The following is a 14,471-nucleotide window of genomic DNA, read 5'->3' on the forward strand; positions in this document are numbered from 1 at the left end:
AGCTGATTATAAATACTTATAAATGTCATAAATGCATGACATTTATAAGTATGGAATGCCCATACATGTAGGGTAGACTATATTGAGAGTAGTGTTAGCTGGACTGTAGTTCATATAAAAACTGTTAGAAATAGCTAGCCAGTCACCTCTCAGACTATTGGTCTACAGAATAGTGACAAAGTGGAGTGGAATAAGTTTACCTAATGTATTTATAAGTATTGTAAGGAGTTTATTGAGAGAGTATGAGTTGTAATAATGCATGATTGATGATGTCACTGGGAGAGTACAGACAACAGGTATGGATTATAGTGATACATCATTTGATGTCACTCTCTCATTAATTGTTATGATAAGGCATTCATAATGAATACATTAAGAACTTATTTTTCTTAAGATTTTCATTTGTATCATGTATTAAAGCCAAAGGGCAACTTTTTTGTAACTCCTCAGCTAAGTCAGCTTCTTTTCCTTACAAGATATATAGCAAGTTAAGATACTGAATGCAGCCACAGAAGGCATATAGATCTAATTATAATAAAAATCAGAAACATCATGCAGCTGTAGTGGTAAATCTTTTTCAGATGAAAAAGTTTTAACAATTCATTAAAAGTTGGAGACATGGAAACAATACTATACAATATTCTATAAATAGATTTGGTATAAAAATAACATCTGCTAAAAAATAATTATATACCGATAAAACTCTAAATTAAAATCATTAATTGCAAAATCATCATTCACAGCAGTTCTAACTCATTTCACAGACTGTTTAAACTGAAGTGCACCCTCCAGAGCTGCTGTCCATTTTTCCCGCAAACGTTTAGCAACACGTTCTATTGGTCCCCCAACACTAGATAGAGCCTCTAGAAATATCATGCAATGATCCTCTAGATCAGACTTAGAGTCCAATAAACTCATCATATTTACAAAACAGGTGGATATGGCATCATAAGTTGGTGACTGTTGAACCTCAGGAGGAATCATATGAACCTCAAACAGTTTGTTAGCAACATGGACCAGAGAAAACTGGAGGAGTCCAGCAAAATCTGTGTGATTCTCAATCATAACTTTCTTTATCTTTTGCTTAGCATTTTTAATATCAAATCCTATAAATAACAATAGTCAGTAGCTAGTCACAATAACATGTGTTCATGTACCTCCTTCTCTTTTTCTTTTAGTTGGTACTGGCTTATCTTCATCATTGCCACTACTGCTAGGAGCAACTAATAAATATATAACATGTATTAAAAGAATAATAATAAATTGAACATTACCTGCAGTAGAAAGAGTAGTTCTTCGTGATAACTGAATATATAGTGTAACAGGATCAGCCACACCCTCTACTGGTACAGAGTAGTGTAATGTAGGAACAGCATTAGGTGATGAATAGACTGATAGGAGACATGATGGAGGAAGGGGATAATCTTTGTCACCAAAATTGTAAATATCCCTTTGACGCAACTAGTATAAAATAATTTGATGGAATGATTCATTGAATCATTGTATAATTATTTAAAATATTTTTACCCTGCAGGATTTTATGTGAGGTTTAATGCTCCATCCAGTAAATGGTTCATCTTGTTGAGCATTTAAATTCAATTCAATATAACCATCAGGAGATGCAATACAAAAGTAAAAATGAGGTCTTTGTTTAGCTTTCGGATGTTCTTTTTTAATAAACTATATAAACAATAAACCAGTGATGAATCATATTTTAAATCACCTCAAGGAGTGCATCTAATTTCTTAACAGCAGTGAATGTTACTAAATCTCCTACACCATCTTCCTCATAATATACCAGTCCAGCATAATTAGTAGCCTCCTTTACACCAGTGGAGTGTACTAGTAACATATACAAAATACTATATAATACTTTTAGTTCATTCTTACTCTCAGTCATAGATGAACTAGGGATTGGTTTTGTACTGCTACTATGCTCATCAATTGGCTCTAAACCTTCATTTATTTTAGATCCATTCTTTTCGTTATTAGACTCTATTAGTGAAATATTATTATAAATGTCCATGTACACATAATATATGTAGATCACAATTGTACATCATGTATAAACATGTACCAAGTAATATACTAACCTTTAGCAGCTCCACCAGTTCCTATAGTACTGTTAGTCTCCTTAGATACACTAGAAGAATCACTAGAAGAACCATCATCTTCTCCTTTATACTCATCTCCCTCTTCCATCTCTACCTGCTGATGCTCATTATCCTCCAGTTCCTCTTGTTGCCAATGATCAATTGCTTCTTGCAAATTTTCCTCCTCCTGGTCATTCTCTTCTTGTTGTGGTTGCTCCTCTTCCTCCTCTCCTTCCTCTGTGTCTCCATTAACTGATGCTATAGGGACACAATTACTTCCTCCATTAGCCCATTCTTCTCCCAGTATACAAACCAAACAAAACCTTTTACGTTGAATGGATCCATACCCACTATTAGACCTAAACTCTCCTCCCTCAATTAATGAGAACTGGTAAGGAAGACTGGGTGTGCTCACGGGAGCTATAGCAAACTTTAAGTATTGTGCAAGATCTGGTCGTCCTCTTAAATCAATGCAGTGCTGTATCTCTAACTTGAGTCGTTTGAGGAGAGGCTTTGAGAGTGATACTGCATACACAGCACTCACTAGGACAGTATTAGGAGGAAACTCGAACTGTCCTCCTACAAGAGCAACCACTGCTGCTTCTACTGTCTCAGAGGACAATAGGCTTCCTTCTTGTACTCCAATCCTTAGACCATATTTCTCCCAATTCATCAGTTGAGGTTTGTCTCCTTGAATTAAGAACAGCTTCTTCTCTGCTACCTGGACATCACTCAGACATTCCAAATTATCTATCAATTGTATACAATATACACTCAGTCAGTATAATACTCTTACCCATTGAAGGGATCATGTAATCAAATTGCACTTCTTTGGTGTTAGTCACTTTGGTTAGATCCCATTCCTCCTTCTCTTTCAATAGTTTGGCAGTACACAATTCATTATCAGCAACTTTAGCTTTCAGTTCTAAATATTCTCTCATATAATACTTGTATGCTACACATTGATGACATACTCTAACCTTTAGTGATCTGTTTCTCCTTGTGATATTTTTTCTCTACTTTTTCATTCTCTTCCTCTAATTCAGTTATGTATACATCATTAACAGCAACTTTAGCTTTAAGTTCTAAAAATATTCTTTCGTAATACAAACATATTGATGACAATACTCTAACTTTTAGTGATCTGTTTGTCAATGAGGTATTGTTCCTCTAATTGTCTCTTCTCTTCTTCTGCTTCCTTCTTCTCTTTCTTTGCTTGTTTATTCTCATCTTCTACTTTTCTCTTCTCTTCCTCTACTTGTTTCTTCTCTTCTTCTATTTCAGTTATATATACTTCATTATAAGCAACTGTAGCTCTAAGTTTCTCGTTATCTTCTACATTAATAGACTCATCTAATATTATGTACTGATGATACACTAACCAGTAAGAATCTGTTTCTGTTTTAAAACCTGTTCCAATTTCTCATTCATAATAACTAGTTGACTGCCATCGACTTTAGAGCCTGAAAAATCATAATGTAGTAAGCTTAATGTCTTATTTCAACAATATACCATTATAAACATATAACGTAAACATATACCAGTAGAACATAGTACACATGTACATGTACCTTGTTTATTGGCCTCAGTCAGTGCCTCCTGTAGTGATACTTTGTTCTCATGAGCCACTTGTAGTTCTTGATGTAAAGACTGGATGTATCTCTGAAGCTTCATTACCTTCTCTGTGGGATATTCTATTAGCTGATCCATCCACCATGTTCTGGTCTTGCTATATGATAAATACTTTTCTTGATATTTCTTACTAGTGAGATCATTACCATCCAGTACTGACTGTACTGTCCACTCACCAGCTTCAATATTTACTGAAATAAGAAAAATTATTATTATCAGTATGTGAAAAAAGTCCTCATTATTAACTTACCTAATTCAGCTATCATTATTAGTCTATTAGTATCAGTGATTGGTGCATGATTCATAAACCCTTCAGTTCCTCCAACAATTACTAGCCACACACAGTTTGGTGACATTGCGACTGCTGTGAGTGAATGATTATATCTGTCAGTAACAGAATTAGGCAAAGGAATCTATAAATGTAGATACATCATACATGAAATAATTATTACCAATAAGTTTCATTAATTAAAAAAAAACGTAATGAGGCTCTCTCAAAATTGTTTTCCAAGTATTTAAAACTAAAATACCGTACATACAGTACATGTATGCAATACACATACCTTTTTACAGCTGAACTGACCAGTTGTGATATTATCAAATAATAAACATTCTTTCGTTAGTTCAATGATACCACTCGCTCCACCAATCACTACTAGTGCAGGTGAGGTAGAGTCAACATTGATAATAGCACTAGCATGATAAAGCCTCTCATTCCAGAGTCCCTCGCCAGATATTGTAACATTTTCCCAATGCTAAATAAAACATTAACATAAATACACTAGGTCCATATAATTATATACGTTACAAAATCAGTGATTTTATAATTAGTAACAAGCAACGACAACAGTACATGTAGTGTATTGTACAGCTACAAGCAGCTACAATACAATACAGCTACAATACAGCTACAAGCAGAATAATGATTGCTTTGTTCATTATAAGGACAAAAATAATAATAAAGCTGATAGAGATAATTCACACGTATACAGTACATGTGCATAATAACTTACTATTGTATTACGTGTCACAGTAAACATGTACACATTACTAGCTGATGCTCCTCCAACCATTATTCCCTTATTTTGATTAATTTTGTCGATTGTAAAAGCACCATTCGGTGGACAACAATGTCCACTGACAGATGGAACAGTGAATTGTCCTAAAAATTGAAATAATGTAATGTTTTTAACACAATTCAATACAACAGAAAATACACAAAACAGAAACTCACCATTAGATAGTTTATAAAGTAACTGTTCATTAGTAATAACACGTCCCATCTGATCATATACATATTGAAACTGAGGGTGTTTGACAGCTGGTGTAGGACCCATACCACCGACCATAAAAAGATAGTCAGTTCCATCAAATTCCAGTGATACCATTCCACCATTGGCTTTCTTCATCATGGACTCATCATTAGGATGCAATTGAGTCCAGCTCATGGTCAGTGTATTTAGTACATTTAAACTGTTGTAGCAACAAAGATCATGACCACAATAGCCAGCATAATAATAAATATTAGAACGAAAGGTGGTACAGTAGTAGCCAATGACTCCTAATGGAGGAGTACCTCTTGTTAGGTGAGAGGACCAGCGAGCTGATGAAAAGGAAAATGTCTCAACTGTTGAGGTCAGTTTCCTCTTTTGAGGTGAATCGTGTACTAGAGGTAAATTAAGCTGACCCCCTCCCCACAGGTAGAGTGAGTCTCCTATTACTGGAGCTGAGTGCTCAATTCTCCCTTTGAATTTATAAGTACCTGTAAAGGAAAGAAAACAAAATTAGGAAAAGAACACAAGAGAAACTAACTTGACATTTTCCAGCAAAACAGAGGTCAGAGGAGTCAGCCCCACCTAAAAGGGCGTTGGCTGTTGAATGGGCGTTGGCTCACAAATCACACAAAATGAATAATGAAATACAAAATTTAATTCATAGAATTATGGAATATGTAAGTATAGAATGTACAGTACATGGAAGGTTCTATTGATCTTCTAGCATAGCCTGTACACTGTCCCTCAGTTCCTGAGGGAGTCCCTCCAGCAGTTCCTCTTCATTTATATTGAGGTCCAAGTTCTGAACAACATTCATTCCATCACTTTGTTGGAGTACAATCATATCAGATGAAGCCTCTTCAGTTGTGAGAGCCAACTGATCAAGAGGATCAGAATCAGGTTGAAGGAGAGAGAGTAGATCAGACATATTAAGAAGGGAAGGATCAATGGAGTCCACTCCTAGTTCATTAGTAACAGCTTCCAAGAGGACATTCTCATCTGGTATGACTGTGGATGGGAATGGAGAGGTGGGAGTGGAAGAGTGAGAGGGAGGGAAGTGAGGACCAGCACTATCAGGAAAGAAGAGATTATCACCACCTGGTGATGATATGCTTGATGAGAGCTCCTCTATTGAAGGAACTGATGTGATGGTGTTTGGATTAGCAGAGGAGAGGATAAGAGCACTGCTCTCTCTATGAGGAGAGGAAAGAGAAGAGACAGTTTGAAACAGCTCTGGCTTTAATGGGAGGATTCCCTTAGAGTTAGGAATACTAGTAAAGTCAAATATATTGCCTGTAGTACCATCCTCTGTCTCCATTTTCTCATCCTCTTCTTCTTCTATGCTCTCAAACACTTCTTCTTCTTTTACATGTACACTCTCAATCTCTTCTTTTATTTCTTCATTCCCTTCTTTGTTAAGGATGCTCACTGCTGTCTCTAATGATTCTGACTGCAGTCCCTGTACTGTTTCTATTGAAGATGGAGCTGGCTCTAATGACTTACATGTAGTTTCTATGCTCACTGATGGAGCAGCAACAATATCTATATCACCAGTACATGTAATATTAGTAGCTGTACTAGTAGTAGCAGTAAATGAGTGAGTGGTACTCTCTGTATTGACTGTAGTGGTATCTTGACTAGTAACTGGAGGAATGATGGGGTTTGTTTGCTGGGAGCTGCTGCTTTTACTTGGAGAGGGTGGGTTGGATTTTGAAAATGTTTTTGGAGGTGATTCTGGAACAGGAGAAGGAGAGAGAGGGCATGATGAGATAGGCGAGGGAGAGAAAGGAGATGGAGAGATGGGAGAGAGAGGAGAAGGGGAAATTAGAGCAGCTACAGCAGTAGAATACAACATGCTACCAACAGTAGTAGCAGTAGTATTGACATTAGTGCTATCACTGATTGTAGGGGCAACAGAATGTATGACAACTGTAGGATTCTTCTTAGGAGTGGGTAACTTGGTAATACTGGATACTGGAATACTAACAATTGAAAAGGTATCATCAGTATCTGATAATGGACTATGGACTACAGCCTCACTAGTACTGGCAGGTACAGTAGAAGAACTGGTTGGTACTACAGGAGCTTGAGTACTTGTAGTACTAGAAGTTGTAGAAATACTGCTGGCAGTTATAGCAGTAGTAGGTGGAGTAGTAGTAGGTGCTATTGTATTAGATACAGCACTGATAGATACTGTACTACTAGTGGATAATGTAGTAGGAGGAGCAGTGATGGATGGTGGAGTACTGCTAGTTGTTAAGGTGGTGTCTATATGAAGTGCTTTAGCTGATGGAGGATGAATATCATCAGGTGATGAATGACCTAATGAGCTTATTGGACGCTTCAATGGACGTCTTTTAATTGAAGGGGAAGGAATGACGGTGGCTGTGGATGAGGTGGATATTGATGAACTGATTTTGGAGGCTGTAGTATTTATGGATAGACTGCTAGTGATGGGTGTAATAGTAGCTTCTATTGATGCACTCTTCTCTTCCTCTCTAGTAACAGGAGGAGCTTCTTTTAACGAATGATCAGGAGCAGATTGTACATTAGATGTATCTGATTCATTCTTGACGAGCAAATCTGGTTTAACAATGATATCAGATTCAACCACTGACACTGTGTCATTGATATCTGATTCTTGACTCTGCACAGAAGATGATTTTGATTCGTTCACTTTGATACTTGATACGGGAGCTTGTTCAACTTTGATTTCCTTGATTTCGGAATCGACTACCAACAAAGACTCATCTTGCATTGATTCTGGTTCACTTATCTCAACTAATGATTTCTGAACTGATTCAATCATCTCAGAATCAACCGGTTTATCAGTATGATCACTAACATCATTACCAGCTAGTGCCTTGTTAGTTTGTTCCAAGATCAATTGAGAGGAAGGCTCGTTAGCTTCATTGATGTCTGGTTGCTGTTTATCCTCTTCTTCTTTAATCTCCATTACATCTTCCATTGGTTCATACTGAGTCCCCACATCAACTTTATCAACTGAAATGAGGTCAACCTGTATACCAATAGAGACACTCTGTACTGGTGTAGTGTGAGGAGTGGTAGTGTCCGGTTTTATTGATGGTAGAGCGTCTGTTTGGGAACCAGTTGATTTTAAAGAGACAGGAGGAGGAGGGGGAGGAGGAGGAAGAGGAGAAGGTTTTTGAGTGCGGGTATTAGATGCTGATGATTGGTGCTGACTTGTAATCATTCTTATAGCTGACTGAACCTAGAAAATAATAATAATAATAATTATTATAATAATAATAATAATTATTGTTGTATGTTTATGGCCAAATTTCGCCAAAAATGAAAAGGAGAGAATTCTCCATTTTTATAATTTTTCCTGATGCATATAAATGTTCTTATGTTGTGTAGAAAGTTTGAGCTGATTCTAATCAAAATTGAATTTTTTACAGAATTTTAAAGTTACTTAAAAATTGGACAAAAGTCCCTGTACTATAGTACAGGGATTTTGGCCAAACTTCGTCAAAAATGAAAAGGAGAGAATTCTCCATTTTTATAATTTTTCCTCATGCATATAAATGTTCTTATGTCATGTAAAAAGTTTGAGCTGATTCCAATCAAAATTGAATTTTTTAACGAAATTTTAAAGTTACTCCAAAATCGGACAAAACAATACAGGAATTTTGGCCAAATTTCATCAAAAATGAAAAGGAAAGAATTCTTAGTTTTTAACAACATTTTCTGATGCACATACTTGTAGTTACATGCATAGTGTACATGTACATGTAGAAAGCTTGAGTGTCTCTAACCTGTGGAGGTAGTTTCTTCTCTGATTCATCTACTCCTCCTCCTTCAGTTTTCAAACTTGACTTCACAGTCGAAGCAGTAACAGCTGCCAGTGCCTGACCTTGAAGAGACGAAGAAAGGACGTGCCTTGCAACAAGACGTGGGTTCCCCCTCCCTCCAGTCCTCCTTCCTTCCGGCAGCCACGACCGTTTACTCTCATTTCCAGTAACACTAAAAAATTTATGGGCAACCCAATAAATTTTTTAAAAAATCATCAAAAGAGTTTTAACTCACCAATCGGCAATGTAGCAGAGCTGATCGTCACAGATTGCTCTTCTAACTTCAGCATGATGACGATCAGAAGATATACTGTGGGTGGAGAAAGGGAGGGGCTAGCTATTATATTATTATTAAGTTGTGGTTTGATAAAAACCAATACAATTGTATACTGCCAAGTACATATACATGTATATAAAACAATTTTTGGTGTAGTACTTACCTCAGTAACTGACAGAGCTTAGTAAGAGCAGCTTTCTTCTCGCTATAAAGAGATAATTATAAAAATAAACAAGACGAAATATGGCGGACTAACTGCGTCAATGGACCTTCCGCTCTAAAGGCGCTCACTATTGAAGCGTATGCCTCGAGCTCTGAAATATCAATAAAGTAAATGGAATGATAAATAAAAGTTACCTATTCTTCTTAAAACTCTTCTCGCCTCTGGAACACTCATTGGGAAATTAGATTAGAAACCATAAGACCACGCCCAATGACCCACCCACCAATAAAACCAATAATGTAGTCTTGACAATAATTATTTTAAAAGGTAATTGGTAATAAATAATGATAATAAATTAAAGGTACAATAGCAAAAACAAGGAAGAATATTAATAATAATAGCAAACTTTTCCTAATTTATTTGTATGTACACAATAATAATAATAATAATACTTATCATTAATGCAATAAAAGCACATCAATATCATTGTTCTTTAAACCCTTCAGTCAAAATTTATTTCCGTCATTCGCTTTACAATTTGTCAAAATATTTATCAAGGCCAGGGATGCCCTCAGAGAGAGCCTTTCTCTTCCTTGTCTCGGTCACAACAATACCAGGTTTAGTGGTGGGATCATGAGGGTCACCAGGGAGGATCTGCCAATGATCAAACACACACTGAGGGAAGGCCTGGCCTCCAGTGTTGGACCTTAGGTCAGCTGTGAATCCTGGAGAGAGAGAGAGGGGGGAAGAGGGAGAGAGAGAGAGAGGGGGGGAAGAGAGATAAGTAAATTCTGTGCAAGTACTGTAGAGTTAATGTCAAAGAGAGAAAAGTAAAATAAAATATAACAATAAAGGCTTTGGGAGTTTGTGTGCTTGAATACATGTTACAGGTACATGTCAAACAAGAGAACAAAGCACTTTACATTAAAGACATGTGTCATTATAATACAATGCTTAACTCCTCTCTCAAAAATAATTACTATTCTAAACTTGCATGTACAACATACCTTAAGGCCACTATTATTTGCGAGTACTAATTTTTGCGTTTTTTTGCGAGTAGCTTTAAAATCACAAAAATTAGTACTCGCATTTATTAATAATTTAGGTTTATTAACAGTTATTAATTGCGAAAAAAGAGCAAAATCGCAAAAAATTAGTACTCGCTAAATCAGTACCATTAACAAATCGCAAAAATTAGTACTCGCAAATAATAGTGGCCTTAAGGTACACCCAACTATCATGATGATTATTAAACTGAAACAGTAAATACACATATAAATGTACATGCATGTAGAAGTGTACATGTACTTACCAAATGATTCATTAACTGGTAGGTATGCACGGACCATGAACATTGGAGTACCAACAACCTGGGACTCTTCAAACACGTGACCACGCCTCCTGTTCAACACACCATAAATACCACCAACAGCAACTTCAGGACACTAGAAAAAACAACAATTTTAAAATTAAAAAATATTGAGAAATTTGTACAAAATAATAATAAATTAAAACATGTTACTGTTGTACTCAACATATAAGAAATTTTATTAGTAATTCAAAACTGGTCATACCTGTATTTCAACTAGATAGACTGGTTCCAGTAGGCGTGGCTCAGCAGTCAGTACACAGGCATAGAGCACACGACGAGCCGTGGGAATGATCTGACCACCTCCACGATGGATGGCATCAGTGTGGAGGGTCACGTCGTGAATGTTGAACCTAACACCTCTCATATTCTCTTCACACAGTACACCCTGAGGAGGAGGGAAGAAGGGAAAAGTTAAAATGAAAATACACTATACATTGTATATAGCCCATGGTTTTCTAAAAAATGGCCCCAAAAATCTCCTCAAATTTTTATTACAGTTTCTAATACATACTGATGTCCTTATGCTGTGTAGAAAGTTTGAGCCAATTCCAACTGCAAATTATCGAGTTATGGCCATTTTAAAAAATAAGCAAAAATCTGATAAAAATCCCTGTACGATTATATATAGCCCATGGTTTTTTCAAAAAAACAGCTCCGAAATCACTCCAAATTTTTATTACATTTTTTGATTTATATTGATGTCTTTATGCTGTGTAGCAAGTTTGAGCTAAATCCGACTTCAATTTTTTGAGTTACGGCCATTTTAAAAATTGAGCCAAAATCTGAAAAATACCCAAGGCTATATAGCCCATGGTTTTTTTCAAAAAACGGCTCCAAAATAACCCCAAATTTTTTATTACATTTTCTGATACATATTGATGTCCTTAAGCTGTGTAGAAAGTTTGAGCTGATTCTGACTTCAATTTTTGAAGTTGTGGCCATTTAAAATAAGCAAAAAAACTGAAAAAATCCCTGTACTATAGCCCATGGTTTTCCAATTACTATACCTCTTTAGTAGCCCATTGGAATCCAGCTACAACACTGTCCTTAATCTCATTCAAGTACTGGACTCCTTTAGTAACATCAATGAGCATGTTAGGGCCAGTGGTCTCCGGTCCAAAGCACCAAACCTTCCTGGACTCAGTCGCGTCCCACTCATACTTCTCACACAAGTACCGAGCCCGAGCTTTGGGATCCTGTTTATTATTAACATCACCCTAGGATAAGAAAAGAAGAAACATACAAGTAAAATGATTACAAAAAATAAAGACACATTTTTGAAAAGAAAGAAGCAGTTTGCATTTGAATTAATGTGAGCTAACAGGTCAATTAATGCAATGAAGCAAATTTTCTGCTAATTAATACAGTAACTAATAATAATAATAATAATAATAATAATAATAATAATCCTTAGTCTTTTTTTGCTTTTCATTGTTGGATCACCTCTTTCTAAGCAATTTTTCACTTGTTTTAATAATAATAATAGCAATCATTTCTGTTAAGCTTATGTTAATAATAATAATAATTATAATAATACCAATAATAAAGTATTACTGTACCTTGTCAATATCTTCAGCCAGTCCATCAGGGAATGGACAGCACTTCATGAACAACCGGTTGTGCTTGTTTGGCGATTTTGATAGACACATTATTGAACTCTCGGCTGAAACCGTCTCACGATACGACACAACAGGATCAGATTTCTACAAAAAAATTTAATTAAAATAATCATTTTATGAATGAAAATACAATACATTATATTATAATGATCTCATTAAAATTGTAAAATTGTTCAATTAATAAATAATTATTATTGCACCTTCAGTGGTATGCAAGCGTGATCCTCTTCCAAATCTTTTAGACATATTTCTAAATGAAGCTCACCAGCTCCAGCAATGATGTGCTCACCACTCTCCTCAATCATACACTACACGGGCATTAATTAGAAAATGGGCATTAATTAGAAAATAAAAATATTTCAAAATAGTATTATTATTATTATTGGTTCTTACTTGGACCATAGGGTCAGACTTTGCTAGACGTTTGAGTCCTTCAACAAGTTTGGGAAGATCCGATGGGTTCTTGGCCTCAACAGCAACACGTACCACAGGACTAACACTGAACTTCATCACCTAATAATAATAATAATAATAATAAATAATAATAATAATAATAATAATAATAATAATAATAATAATAATAATAATATCTAAATAATTTTAAAAACTGTTTATTAAAAACACAATCAGGTGACAATAATTAGTGCTAACATATACTAATGAACACAATATGATAATAATTCAGTCATCATTAACAATAGCTTTTTAACAATACACATTAATATTTAATACTGCTTGAAAATGAAAAGCTATTAACTAACATACATGTACATGTATAGGAAGCTTCATGTACTATAAATGATGTTATTACATTTATTGTACAGTTACTCTACCTTCATGTTGTGAGCGTGTTCAAAGGTAGTGATGGTCCCAGTCTTGACCAGGAACTGATCAACTCCAACCAACCCAACAACATTACCACAAGGAACATCCTCAATGGGTTCAATGTAACGACCCATCATCAGGATAGTCCTGGAGGGAGAGGAGAAATAAAAGGGATAATAAAACACATGCACTGTAGAAGTACTTTTATATATGTAATTCATTACTCAATCATGTGTACAATTGTACAACTTTAGCCTAATTTTGGAGCAACTTTAAAAATTCGTAAAAAATCCAAATTTAATCAGAATCAGCTAAAACTTTCTACACAACATAAAACATGTATATGTATTAGAATAAATTATAAAATTAGAAAATTCTCTCCTTGTCATTTTTGCCAAATTTTGGCCAAAATCCCTGTACTATAGTACAAGGGCGTTGGCCTAATTTTGGAGCAACTTTAAAAAATTCGTAAAAAATCTAAATTTGATCGAAATCAGCTCAAACTTTCAATACAACATAACAACATGTATATGTATCAGGAAAAAATTATAAAATTGGAAAATTCTCTCCTAGTCATTTTTGACAAATTTTGGCCAAAAACACTATACTTTCTATTTGAAATGTCAATCAACAGCATCCATACAAGTACATGCATTATCATTCACTCAATCACATTAAAACAACTTTAAAATATCACACACCAGAAGATATATACAAGTATGTACTTGTATGGTATACTGTTACTGTACCTCTGGATTGGCTTAACGTAGAGATCCTCCTTCTTCCCAGGGACAAAGTTAGGTCCCATGATACGAGCCTTAAGACCAGTAGCCACTGTACCACTGAACACACGACCAAAAGCATAGAACCGACCCTTGTCTGTGGTGGGGACCATCTTACTAATGTACATCATCAGTGGAGCCTAAAAGAGTAAAGGCATAAATTAAGGCAGAATAATAGTGGCTACTAATACATGTACATATGTACATGTACTACACTATGAGAAAATTGGTCATAAATGATGCAGGAAATATTAAGAAAGTAGTGTCTTTGCATGAATTCTTCCAACAGGGTGCATATACATGTACATGATTGGGCATTAACAATCTAATTGTAAAATAAATGAATGTATAGTACATATAAAAAGGTATAAAAAGCTCACTTTAATACTAAATTTAAAGGTGGTAGTACTATATTTTTAATTGATATAAAATGAAATAATAACTATGTACATGTACATGCACATAAAAAACATCTTGCTACTAGTATTAGTAGCATGATCTACACATGTACATGTAATAATACATGTACATGTAGTACATGTACACATGCACATGTAAAGTATTATTACTTACTGAAGGATCACAGTTCTTAATGCCAACAGCGCAGGCGTCATCGTGA

General features: G+C 35.3%; 3 protein-coding genes across 3 annotated transcripts in view; all 3 read right to left on the minus strand.

Annotated features, from left to right (window-relative positions):
* Window positions 1-753: 753 nt before the first annotated feature.
* LOC109584996 (uncharacterized) lies at window positions 754-5,620 on the minus strand. Its single transcript, XM_020000913.1, has 18 exons — window positions 5,538-5,620; window positions 4,960-5,487; window positions 4,739-4,887; window positions 4,289-4,480; window positions 3,976-4,138; window positions 3,665-3,916; window positions 3,476-3,556; window positions 3,228-3,428; window positions 3,074-3,178; window positions 2,890-3,018; window positions 2,807-2,843; window positions 2,094-2,416; window positions 1,891-1,995; window positions 1,724-1,842; window positions 1,528-1,680; window positions 1,275-1,461; window positions 1,158-1,223; window positions 754-1,106 (listed from the first exon to the last, which is right to left on the minus strand). Exons 1-18 carry the CDS (start codon window positions 5,542-5,544, stop codon window positions 754-756), a joined length of 3,150 nt encoding a protein of 1,049 aa, XP_019856472.1. The 5' UTR covers window positions 5,545-5,620.
* Window positions 5,611-9,539, minus strand: LOC105314026 (mucin-5AC-like). Its single transcript, XM_020000923.1, has 6 exons — window positions 9,449-9,539; window positions 9,348-9,405; window positions 9,255-9,296; window positions 9,050-9,124; window positions 8,779-8,986; window positions 5,611-8,231 (listed from the first exon to the last, which is right to left on the minus strand). Exons 1-6 carry the CDS (start codon window positions 9,486-9,488, stop codon window positions 5,709-5,711), a joined length of 2,946 nt encoding a protein of 981 aa, XP_019856482.1. The 5' UTR covers window positions 9,489-9,539; the 3' UTR covers window positions 5,611-5,708.
* Window positions 9,540-9,783: 244 nt separating this feature from the next.
* The window catches only part of LOC100641942 (elongation factor 2-like), a 7,842-nt gene continuing 3,154 nt past the window's right edge, over window positions 9,784-14,471 (minus strand). The window contains exons 6-15 of the mRNA XM_020000924.1: window positions 14,426-14,471; window positions 13,820-13,992; window positions 13,079-13,217; window positions 12,639-12,758; window positions 12,446-12,553; window positions 12,186-12,329; window positions 11,634-11,843; window positions 10,829-11,011; window positions 10,567-10,699; window positions 9,784-9,979 (exon numbers count right to left, since the gene is read on the minus strand). The exon at window positions 14,426-14,471 is cut by the window's right edge and continues 260 nt beyond it. Coding sequence (XP_019856483.1) covers window positions 9,786-9,979; window positions 10,567-10,699; window positions 10,829-11,011; window positions 11,634-11,843; window positions 12,186-12,329; window positions 12,446-12,553; window positions 12,639-12,758; window positions 13,079-13,217; window positions 13,820-13,992; window positions 14,426-14,471 — 1,450 coding nt within the window. The 3' untranslated portion in view covers window positions 9,784-9,785. The remainder of the gene's footprint in view (window positions 9,980-10,566; window positions 10,700-10,828; window positions 11,012-11,633; window positions 11,844-12,185; window positions 12,330-12,445; window positions 12,554-12,638; window positions 12,759-13,078; window positions 13,218-13,819; window positions 13,993-14,425) is intronic.

The sequence above is a fragment of the Amphimedon queenslandica genome, unplaced genomic scaffold, assembly GCF_000090795.2.
Source record: "Amphimedon queenslandica unplaced genomic scaffold, v1.1 AMPQUscaffold_13137, whole genome shotgun sequence".
Lineage (NCBI taxonomy): Eukaryota > Metazoa > Porifera > Demospongiae > Haplosclerida > Niphatidae > Amphimedon > Amphimedon queenslandica.